Here is a 12,089-nt window from a genome sequence, read left to right as displayed (position 1 = left end):
ATACTCACTGTTACTATTTTATATTATAGAAAATTACTTATATATATATATATATATATTATACATTAAAATATCCATTTAAATAAATCAAATAATATTTTAGTTTTATTTATTTTTTATATTTTGGTCTCAATATCTTACAAGAATTATTTCAATAATTTAATACTAATATTATTTTTCATAAAATATAAAAGATAAATTCATAATTTCGATAATGGTCTACTTAAATTTCTTTTAATTTAATATTTTTTAAATAATATTATATGAAAAAAAATAATTTAACACTAACAACCATTAATAAATTTATTTATTTTATTTTATTATATATTCTAACATTTTACAATTATATATTTCTTTTCTTTGTTAAAATGAATATTTAAATTTATGTAATATTTAAATATTTAAATATATATATTATATATACATTTAATACTCACTGTTACTATGTTATATTATAGAAAATTTCTTTGATATATATATATATATATTATACATTAAAATATCCATTTAAATAAATTAAATAATAATTTAGTTTTATTTCTACTTTTATTTATTTTTAATTTTTAGCTATCAATATCTTACAAGAATTATTTCAATAATTTAAGAATAATATTAATTTTTTAATAATTTAACACTAACCACCATTACTAAATTTATTTAAATTAATTCATGCACACAATAATTAATTCATGCACGTAATAATTTATTCTGTCTAATAATCTTCAAGTATAAAAACAGAAATATTTAATTTATAATACTGTATAATTTATTGCAGAAATTTAAATATAATAACGCAAATATTTGAATATGAAAAATTTGTTTATTGAAAATATACCTTACAGAGAGTTGATGATTACAGGCTGGTTTACAGCAGAGGGATGACTCAGACTGAAAAAAGAAAATTACAAGAGAAAATTTTTTGAACTCTAAAAAATTTGCACTCTCTAAATTTTTTCTGCTTTTTTTTCTGTTCTTGAAGCTCTCTTTCCGACTCTGCTTGATGAAGAAAGTTGAGGCTCTATTTATAGGCGAGGATTCGGACTTGAAATTCTATTGAATCTGCAATCTTGAAAAAGTTTGAAATCCATCACGTGTAGAGACCGCTGGGTACTGAAGTCTACAGAGGGAGAATTTCTTTTCTTTGTCAAAGACTTGAAAAGAGAAAAATTCACTTTACTTTCCCTTCCTCCACATTGCTTGCAAAGTAGTAGAAAGTAGACAAATACTACTATTCACTACTATTCATGACTTTTGATGTGACTTTTGATGCTCAAGTCTATTTTTCTAAGTATTTTATATAAGGGTTCATTCTCAAATCTTTAGTAATCAGAAACATAATTTAAACAACCTAAAAATTTTGCAATTGTTTTTTATCTTTTATTTCATCTTTATTCTATTTTTGAATCGGTTTTGTTTTTCCTTGAAAAATTTCATGTCCTAAAAATCTAATTTTTGTTTGAAATAATTTTATTTTTGGAGCAGAACAAGCCATTACATGTGCTTTAATGACATTGAAAATATATATTTTTAATTTGAGATTTAAATTTTTTTTTTTTCAAATGGGAACTCGTCTTTTTGAAGAGACGAGTTCCCATGAGGGATTTTTTTTTTTTTTTTTATATAATTTGGGATTTTTTTTCCATGGGAACTCGTCTCTTCAAGAGACGAGTTCCTTTGAGGAATTGTTTTTTTTTTTTTTTTGGGATTTTTTTAAAAAAAAATTATATATATTTTTTTTCATGGAAGTTCCCTTGAGGAAATTTTTTTTTTTAATTTGGGAATTTTTTTTAAAAAAATATTTTTTTTTCATGGAACTCGTCTCTTGAAGAGATGAGTTCCTTTGAGGAATTTTTTATTTTATTTTATTTTAAATTTGGGAATTTAATATATATATATATATATATATATATATATATATATATATATATATATATATATGTCTTTTCAAGAGACGAGTTCCCTTGAGGAAATTTTTTTTTTTTTTTTTTTGGGAATTTTTTTTAAAAAATATATATATATTTTTTCCATGGGAATTCGTCTCTTCAAGAGATGGGAACTCGTCTCTTCAGGAATTGTTTTTTTTTTTTTTTTTTTTTAAATAATTTGGGAATTTTAAAATATATATATATATATATTTTCATGGAACTCGTCTCTTGAAGAGACGAGTTCCCTTGAGGAAATTCCTTTTTTTTTTTTTTTTTTTTTTATTTTGGAATTTTTTTTAAAAATATATATTTTTTTTTCCATGGGAACTCGTCTCTTGAAGAGACGAGTTCCCTTGAGGAGTTGTTTTTTTTTTTTTTTCATAATTTGGGAATTTAAAAAAACATATATATTTTTTTCATGGGAACTCGTTTCTTCAAGAGACGAGTTCCATTGGGGAATTGTTTTTTTATTTTTATTTTTTATTTTTTATTTTTTTTATTTTTATTTTTATTTGGGAATTTTTTTTAAAAATATATATTTTTTTTTGAGGAATTTTTTTTTTTTTATAATTTGGGAATTTTAAAAAAAAAAAAATTTTCCATGGGAACTCGTCTCTTGTTTTTTTTGTTTTTTTATAATTTGGGAATTTTTTAAATATATATATATATTTTCATAGAACTCGTCTCTTGAAGAGACGAGTTCCCTTGAGGAATTGTTATTTATTTTATTTTTTTTAAATTTGGGATTTTTTTTTATAAAATATATATATATAAAATCTCATGGGAACTCGTCTCTTCAAGAGACGAGTTCCATGAAAAAAAAAAATCTTTTTTTTATAAAATAGATTCCCAAATTATAAATAAATAAAAAAAATTCCTCTAGGGAACTCGTCTCTTCAAGAGACGAGTTCCTATGAAAAATATATATATATATTTTTAAAAATCTCAAATTAAAAAAAAAAAAAAAATCCTCAAGGGAACTCGTCTTTTGAAGAGACGATTTTCGTTTAAAATTTTTTTTTTTAAATAGAAATAAAATCGTCTTTTGAAAAGACGATTTTGGTTTAAAAAAAAATTTATCCGTTCATCCTTTTTTTTAGATGGTAAAAACTATTATATATTTATAATAACTTTTTTTACTATAATAATTTAAGAATAAGTTTTTTAAATTATCGTACTATTGAGAAAAATCCTAGGCTGAACGATTATGAAAGCTTCGCGGCCACAGTTGAAGTTGGATTCTTTACGCTTTAGTATTAAAAAAAACACGCACGTCGACACTCAAAAGTCAAAACTAAGCACTTTCGCATCACCCAGCGCAGTCGGAGCTATTGGTGGTTGTCTTGAGATCCTCGAAAACGAGTCTTTTGACACTTCTGGGAATTTCTGGGTACCGCGTTGACTAGTCAACTATATTTTTTATTTTATTTATTAACATACTATTTCCTATTTTATTTATTATCCTTGTGCACTAAGAATTAGCTAGTAGCCAATGTACACCCGACAAACATGATCTTCTCAGTATAAACACTTCATATTCAATGAAATACACGGGCTCTACACATGCATTCACAAGGTTGTTCCCATTTCGTGGTTTTTAGTCTCACACATTTCTTCATATACATTAGCTTCAATTTTCATTTCCTTCATTCTTTTTTCTTTCATCGTGGTACGTTACTCTGTTAAAAAGCTTGTCCAGCATTTTGCATGTTAACTCAAGTTGCCGAGAGTCCATACTCGATGTGCCAGCCACCCGTGGCAGACACAACAAGAGATGGCACTTGGCCTTTGCTACAATCTATTGTTCCAGGGCCCTACATTCTCTTCTCAACAAGAAGAGCAGCAAACCCCCGGTTTCTACTCATTCCTTTGTTGTCCTCAGTGTTGAGCCCCACCTTGCCTTCCCAAACATTGATCACACAAGTCTCACTGCAGTAGTGAAAGAGAAAAACTTAGACCAACTTCGCGAATTGGGAGGAGTTGAAGGTGTGGCTGATGCTCTAAAAACAGATACCAAAAATGGCATCCATGGTGCTGTTGAAGATGTAGCTGAAAGGCAGGAAACGTTCGGTTCAAACACATACCCGAGGCCGCCTACTAAAAGCTTCTTCTACTTTGTGTTGGAAGCTTTTAAGGATCTTACCATTCTCATACTTCTAGCTTGTGCCACACTCTCCCTCGGTTTCGGAATTAAAGAGCACGGGCCGAAGGAAGGGTGGTATGATGGTGGAAGCATATTCGTTGCTGTCTTTCTAGTCATTTCTGTCTCTGCTGTGAGTAACTTCAGGCAAAACCGACAGTTCGAAAAGTTGTCTAAAGTCAGCAACAACATCGAGGTTGAAGTCGTTCGAGGTGGGCATCGTCAGAAGATTTCTATATTTGATATCGTTGTTGGAGATGTGGCTTGCTTACAAATTGGTGACCAAGTTCCGGCTGATGGATTATTCTTGGCCGGGCATTCACTACAAGTGGATGAATCCAGCATGACCGGGAAGAGTGACTATGTTGAAGTTAATAGCAGCCATAATCCATTTTTGTTTTCTGGAACCAAAGTGGCTGATGGATATGCTCAAATGCTTGTGACATCTGTTGGTATGAACACAACATGGGGGGAGATGATGAGCACAATCAGCCGCGACACTAATGAGCAAACACCCTTACAAGCCAGGCTTAACAAACTTACCTCATCAATAGGTAAGGTTGGTATGGCAGTTGCCTTTCTAGTGCTCGTAGTGTCGTTGGCTCGCTATTTCACCGGCATCACAGAAGATGAGAATGGAAATCGGGAGTTCATTGGCAGCAACATAAAGGCTGTTGATATGGTGAATTCTATGGTAACAATCATTGCGGCCGCATTTACCATTCTGGCTGTGGCAATTCCAAAAGGCTTGTTGTTGGCTGTCACACTCATTCTTACTTATTCAATGAAGAGAATGATGGCTGACCAGGCTATGGTTCGAAAGCTCTCCGCCTGTGAGACCATGGGCTCTGCAACTACAATTTGTACTGATAAAACAGGTACCCTCACTCTGAACCAGATGAAGGTGACAAAGTATTGGCTTGGAAAAGAACCTGTTGAAGATTCCTCTTCAATTGCGACAAACGTTCTCAAACTGATTCAACAAGGAGTTGCCCTGAACACAACTGGTAGCGTTTACAAGGCTAGTTCGGGATCTTCTAAGTTCGAGTTCTCCGGTAGTCCAACTGAAAAAGCAATTCTTTCATGGGCTGTGCTGGAACTTGACATGGACATGGAGATATTGAAGCAGAATTGTACCATTCTCCATGTTGAAGCCTTCAATTCTGAGAAGAAAAGAAGTGGGGTTTCAATAAGGAGTAAGGCTGATAACACAATCCATGTGCACTGGAAGGGAGCAGCAGAGATGATACTAGCAATGTGTTCGAGGTACTATGATGCTTCTGGAAGCATGAAAGATATGGATGATGGTGAAAGGATGATATTCGAGCAAATAATTCAAGGTATGGCGGCTAGCAGCCTTCGCTGCATTGCTTTTGCACATACACAGATTCCAGGGGAGCAGCATGAAATTGGTGTAGGTCTGCAAAATCTGAAAGAACACAGCTTGACCCTTATAGGACTGGTAGGGATAAAGGACCCATGTAGACCAGGAGTGAGAAAGGCTGTGGAAGACTGCCAATGCGCTGGAGTGAACGTCAAAATGATTACCGGTGATAATGTATTCACTGCAAGAGCCATGGCCACTGAATGCGGAATACTAAGACCTGATCAAGACATGACCAGTGAAGCAGTGGTAGAAGGTGAAGTATTTCGGAACTACACCCCAGAGGAGAGACTGGAGAAAGTTGATAAAATCCATGTAATGGCTAGGTCCTCTCCCTTTGATAAACTTCTCATGGTACGGTGCTTGAAACAAAAAGGTCATGTCGTTGCAGTGACGGGTGATGGATCAAATGATGCACCGGCATTAAAGGAAGCTCACATAGGACTTTCTATGGGGATACATGGCACTGAAGTTGCTAAGGAGAGCTCAGATATCATCATCTTGGATGATAATTTTACTTCTGTTGCCACGGTTTTGAGGTGGGGAAGGTCTGTTTATGACAGTATCCAGAAACTCGTCCAGCTCCAGCTCACAATGAATGTTGCAGCCCTTGTAATCAACGTTGTAGCAGCAGTTTCAGCACGTGAAGTTCCCTTTACAGTGCTGAAATTATTGTGGGTGAACTTGATTTTGGACAAGTTATGTGCTCTAACTTTTGCCACAGGGCAGCCCACAAAGGATCTCATGGAGGAGCCACCTGTGCGCCGGACTCAGTCACTTATTACCAACATAATGTGGAGGAATATATTAGGCCAAGCATTATATCAGATAGCCGTCGTCTTGACCCTACAGTTTAGTGGAGAGTCAATATTCGATGTTAATGAGAAGGTAAAGGATACCTTGATCCTCAATACTTCAGTGTTATGCCAGGTTTTCAATCAAGTCAATGCAAGGAAGCTGGAGAAAAAGAATGTGTTTGAGGGGATGCATAAAAACAAGTTGTTTTGGGGGATAATTGGGATAACCATTATACTTGAGGTGGTTGTGGTAGAATTTTTGAAGAAATTTGCCGATACAGAGAGGTTAAGTTGGAAACAATGGGGCGCATGCATTGGGATGGCAGCCCTATCTTGGCCGATCGGATGGGTTGTGAAGTGCCTACCTGTTTCAGACAAACCATTTCTCAGTTATTTAAATTGGTAGTACTGTTGGGAGAGTTCTGGGGTTGTAATTGAAGTGTAGAAGTTTTTCTTATTTTCTTGTCCTACCTAGTTTTTTTTTCAAAAAAACCAAATCAAACCAAATTCCAACAAAATAAATCAAATTAGATCAATTGTTATTATTAAATTAAACTAAATTAAATTGGAATTGATTTCTTTTATAAGTTCAATTAATTTAGCTCTTATTGTATATGAAAGCAAGAGAAAAATTTCCTCTTCTTCCTCTTTGATTGTTTTTATGATTCTTATCCTTTGTTCTTTTTATAATCCAAATACTTATATAATCGGAATGAAGGTCAAAGCCCATGACGTGATTAATTATCACATAAATTGATAATTTTTCTTATAAATGGTAAGAGTTGGTAACTTTTCTTTTATAGGTCAGGTCGGTTAATTTGTCGTACCTAGTGGTGGGTTACATGTAGGTTGAGTGGGCGTGGGGGCGCTTATTTCATATAGTCTTGTTTTAGTTGGTTCTAGTATTAGTTATGTTTTAGGTGGTTTTAATGTCAAAATCAAATAGGTGGATTTAATTTGATTTTAATATATGAAACCAAATAGATAGAACCATGCACATTCCTACGAGGGGCACATGCTTACTCATTAGATGACTAGATGATATGACTCAATCGATAAATATTAGTGTTGGCCAATACTTTTAATATCGAAGTTGTGGGACATCTTCTCTAATATAGCAACCTCCCCCCCCTTTTTTTTAAATTAGTATCAAAATAGCTATATAAGATAACTGAGTCGTCGTCGTCCACATACAAGAGATATAGAAGGAAGTGGGAAGATAAGATAGGGATTAAAGGTAGAGCAAATGATTGTTGAAATATGTGGAGGATCAATTTTGGCATGCAAACTGAAAACCGAACATGTAGATTATATAATTTATGAACAAATTATCATATATGCCTAATATATCAATTTCTTGTGAATATGATATTCATAATTTTTTGGCAATTAGCGTTGTTAGAGAAGTCAAATTTCAAAAAAAGAAAAAAAGAAAAAAAGGAAAAAGAAAATATGTGTAAAATAACTTTTTAATATCTAGATACAGGATAAAAAGAGGAGAAAAAGTATTAAAATTTTTCTTTGTATTATTGTGGATCCTGTATTTCGGTTCATGCATTTTCCTACTCGATGGTAACCTCGATTTTTGTTTTATTTGAAAAAAATTTGATTTTTATTGATTAAGAAAATAACTTGGAGTCACCACTTATTTTATTTCATTTTTGGAGAGTAAACAAAATAAAAAAAAAAAACCTAAGTGTGACTCCTTATTTTGGAAAAGGTGGTATGTGTAAAACCAGATCGGGTTTGGGGGTTAGGTTACTTATCGGGAAGGTATGGTAAAGACCGTATCACCCCTCTAAGTCCCTAAAGTCGGGTCTCTACTAATGAGATAAAGCAATCATGACATCTAATAAGGAAATCAATGGATACCCGAATCAATCATGCACATATGGGAATTAGAACATACAAAGAGAATGACTAGGATGAGAATAGATACATACCTGGGCGACGAGCCACAATAAGCTATCAAAAAGCAATGTTAATGCATAATTAAGAAATAATTTTGAGCATGTCATAGAGCAGAATGACATCAATCATGCATGACAATTAAATCAATCAAATAATCAATCAATTATAAATTCACTTATATGGGGCCCCCACCAAAACCCGTTTATTTTAGTATGAATTAATTCGGTAAATTCCATCACTTGGAATTACAAAATTGAATTTGTGCTTATTTTAAAACATAAAAAAAAAAACATGAAAATTGCATGCCGAATAAAATTGGCGGCAAATTTGATTGGAAATGAGATTTTGAGTGATTCTAAAAAAATTCCTAAAGATGAAAATTGAAAATAAATAAATAAATAAATTATTTGACAAAAATGGAATTTGGAAAACTCTTTGAAAGCTGGATTTTGATGGATTATTTTAAAAACAACAAGGATAAAATAATAATAATAATAAAGAAAATAATAATAATAATAATAATAATAATAATAATAATAATAATAAAAGGTGAAATAAATGAAATATAATAAAAAGCGAAATGAAAATAATAATAGTAACAATAATAGGAAATAAGCAAAATGAAAAAGGCACGCCCTGAGGAAAATGGCTAAAATTGCTTTGTTAAAATTAGATTTATTTAAGATCAAGAAATAAGGAGAAATGAAAAAAAATCAAATAAGAATGAGGTTTTGTTTTTTTGGAAATCCATTTTGAAAGTGTGCAAGGAATAAAGGAGTGGGACACGTGGCAACCTGCTGTAATGGAGGCCTTGTCTCTTTATTCTTTTTTTTTTCTTGTCGGGTTCACCAAGTGCAGCCCATCTTTCTTTAAACCACTTTCCTTCATCAACTCCCTCAGCTGCTCGATCTCATCCCACATACTGAATTTAGCATACATATTTGATAACAGAACATAGATCCCGACATTATGAGGATCCATCTCAAGTGCCTTGTGAGCAGCCAATTTACCTAATTCAACATTTCCAAATTCGTTGCAAGCATTAAGCAAAGCCCCCCACATTGAGATACTGTAACTGCCATTCTCTTTAGATGTCATCTCGTTCACCATTTTCCATGCCTTCTCCAACTCACCAGCCCTGCAAAGCAAATCAACTACACACCTGTAATATTCTGGGCGAGGTTCCAATCCAAAGTCACTGACCATGGACTCAAAATACTCAATTCCGAGTTTCACGTGGCCAGTGTGTCCACAAGCAGAGATTATAGTCACAAATGCCACCCCGTCTGGCCTTATCCCTTCCCTCAACATCTCTTTGTACAACTCAATTACTTTTTCAAAATGCCCATTTCTACCACATACAGCAAGCATTGAGGTCCACAGAACAACATCTCTCTTTCTCTCCCCCTTGTACCCAAAGCCTGCCAGATTGAAGACTTCCCAAGCCTTCTCCACTGAGCCACACTTACCATACATTTCAATCAAAGAACTCTGCAAAAAGACATCAGCTTCCACATCAGAAACCTTACGGATCACACTCCCATGAACCTGCTTACCCAATTCAATTGCGGACAAACCAGCACATGAGCGTAACATTGCTGACAATGTGAAATGATCACAATTCAAATTCAATGAACGCATCCTTCGAACGAAGTCAAGCCCTTCAACCCACAGCTTAGCCTCACCATAACCTGACAATAGTGCATTTGCACAAACAGTGTTCTTGACAGGAATTTCATCGAACACCATTGCTGATTTTTCAACACGGGCATGTATCTGTGCACCAAATTTAACGTTTTTCATGGAACATGAAGCCACTAAAGAACAACAAAAACTATATGTATTTAAAGGAACCCCATTGGTATGCATGTAAGAGAAGGTTTGCAGAGCCAAAAAAGAAAACCCACTTCGACAATAATCGGATAGAATCATATTGAAGGGCAATGGGTCTGTGGAGTTGATGCAGTTGAGCAAGGTGGTGAAGGTTTTAGAGTTGTTTCTATGAAGGCATGTGGTGTATGTGAAGATGAGTTTGCTCTGAAAACTAAGGGAGATGAAGAGCAAGCCTGTTCTAAGTAGATGAGCATGAAGCTTCTTAATTCACTCTCTAATCTGGCCAATTCTTTTTGCAAATGCTTTACCAAGGCTTTATCAGACATGACCACATTGACCTGTGCTTTTGTAGTGACTTCTTTGGTACAGCTAGCAAACAACAGAGTGCTTCTAGATTACTCAACATGGCTTCGTGCAGGGCTCAAAGTGGAGATACTGGCAGTTCTAGCATTGCCTCCCAAGCTTCAATTGGACAATTCATTTCACATAACTTCAATACCCAAATATTTGGGCAGCAAACCATCAATTACACTGAAAACTCATCCTTGATATATGCCGTTGATGCAGTCAACAGGGTAAACTGAAGAAGCAAGATCCATATGACCTCATCATGATATGTTATACCTAGATCGATACCAAATCATCATGGGAACTATAGCATTTCCCTCAAATTGCCGTCACGCCGTTGACCAGAGGTTCAAGAGTGACTGGCGGGTCCAAAACAGAGCATCCTCTTTGTGAGCAGCCCAAGCTCTCTTGCGGCCTCTTTCTGATCAGAAACAAAAGAGGACATTCTCTCAAGCAACGAACTCAAGTGTCTCATGTCGGCGTCCGTGATCACTTCCTCATCATCCCGATCTTCGGGATTCTTTGCATTAGGATCTGGTATCTCCTTCGGGAGAACATCCCAAACAGAGTACAGACTACCAGTCTGTTTCTCAACATTGTCAATGAGGCTGCTGTATGTACCTTCCAGAATGTTTGTTTCCATTGGCAATGTCTACTAGAATTCTAGCGGATTCTTGGACTTCAACTAGCTGTTGGAATTCTTGGGCCTTTGGAATTACATGATCCTTCATGTATGCCCAGTAAGGCGTCTTCCACAGACTATCAAGCAGAGTTTCATAGTTCTCTATACTCTTACCAAAGTCTACCAATGTATCTCACTGACTAAGCTGGGTAGCACAATAAATCCATTGCTCCTCCCAAAGACATCCCAATGCAGGCAACCAACTCCAAACATGATACTCACGCTAGATATATCAGAGACAGAAGACACAGTGAAGGAAAACAGAGCATGTGAAAGAAGTAACACGATTAAATCTGTCTTTCCTCCATGAAAATCAATGAGAGTTAAGAACTGGTGGGAAGTTTTTTTTTTTTTTTTTTTGAGTTGCTTTAACACAAATAAATAGTATAATCACAATGCAACTCATACAGAGAGAGAAAAGAAAAACAAACAGAGACTAAGCAAATGGAAGCTGAGAAACAGGTTTAACATATTAGACAGCCAAAATACACATCCAAATATCAGGAAGAAAAATGGAAAGACTGAAATAATGGAGAACTTAAGGTGCAAAAATAGCTAAACCTGAGCGATCCTTTCGATCAAAAGTCGTTTGTTTCTCAGCAAGCCGCAACCTCTCTCCTCTGTTCCTTGCTTCTTCTGTGACACTGAAATTATCAACAATATTTGAGTGGCCACAGAAAGTTCAATTCTAATTCTTTTCGGACGCTGCCCACCACATTTGTCGCTATCATTGACTAGAAAGCATGAAGCCACGTGGCGCGTTCGTGGGAAAGGATAAAGTTATTGAACTCCTGATTACCATTCTCATATTCTGAATTCCACGTTTCAAGTAGCAAACCAACGACACTACAAGCACCACAAAAGCAACTGGGAGACCAGCATTATCAAGGATAAAGTTAGGTTGTTGAGCCAGACTTGTGTACGTATCTGTTCTTTATATATATATATTCACTGCAGACTGCTCATGGATGTCTTCCCCACAAGCATCTGACATGTTTATCAATTGGCCGCCCCAAAAACAGGGACAGATCCTGCCTAACATGAGCCTACCCGTTTCAGACAAAATCAA

General features: G+C 34.6%; 2 protein-coding genes across 2 annotated transcripts; one reads left to right on the top strand and one right to left on the bottom strand.

The window, feature by feature from the left end:
- Positions 1-3,132: 3,132 nt before the first annotated feature.
- On the top strand, positions 3,133-6,652 carry LOC100261329 (putative calcium-transporting ATPase 13, plasma membrane-type). The gene is made up of 2 exons (XM_019219822.2): positions 3,133-3,315; positions 3,554-6,652. Exons 1-2 carry the CDS (start codon positions 3,133-3,135, stop codon positions 6,650-6,652), a joined length of 3,282 nt encoding a protein of 1,093 aa, XP_019075367.1.
- Positions 6,653-8,712: 2,060 nt separating this feature from the next.
- On the bottom strand, positions 8,713-11,782 carry LOC100266536 (pentatricopeptide repeat-containing protein At3g14330-like). Its single transcript, XM_010651668.3, has one exon. The coding sequence runs from the start codon at positions 10,087-10,089 to the stop codon at positions 8,977-8,979; it is 1,113 nt and encodes a 370-aa protein (XP_010649970.1). The 5' UTR covers positions 10,090-11,782; the 3' UTR covers positions 8,713-8,976.
- Between the last annotated feature and the right edge of the window lie 307 nt (positions 11,783-12,089).

Source organism: Vitis vinifera, chromosome 5 (genome assembly GCF_030704535.1).
Source record: "Vitis vinifera cultivar Pinot Noir 40024 chromosome 5, ASM3070453v1".
Lineage (NCBI taxonomy): Eukaryota > Viridiplantae > Streptophyta > Magnoliopsida > Vitales > Vitaceae > Vitis > Vitis vinifera.
The sequence above is the reverse complement of the archived record's forward strand: the minus strand, read 5'-3'. Positions and strand labels throughout refer to the sequence as shown.

Coding starts and splice junctions, on each gene's coding strand:
- LOC100261329 (XM_019219822.2), top strand. CDS start 3,133: ATGAAAGCTTCGCGGCCACAGTTGAAGTTGGATTCTTTACGCTTTAGT. Junction 3,316..3,553: donor ACACTTCTGGGAATTTCTGG/GTACCGCGTTGA, acceptor CATATACATTAG/CTTCAATTTTCATTTCCTTC.
- LOC100266536 (XM_010651668.3), bottom strand. CDS start 10,089: ATGATTCTATCCGATTATTGTCGAAGTGGGTTTTCTTTTTTGGCTCTG.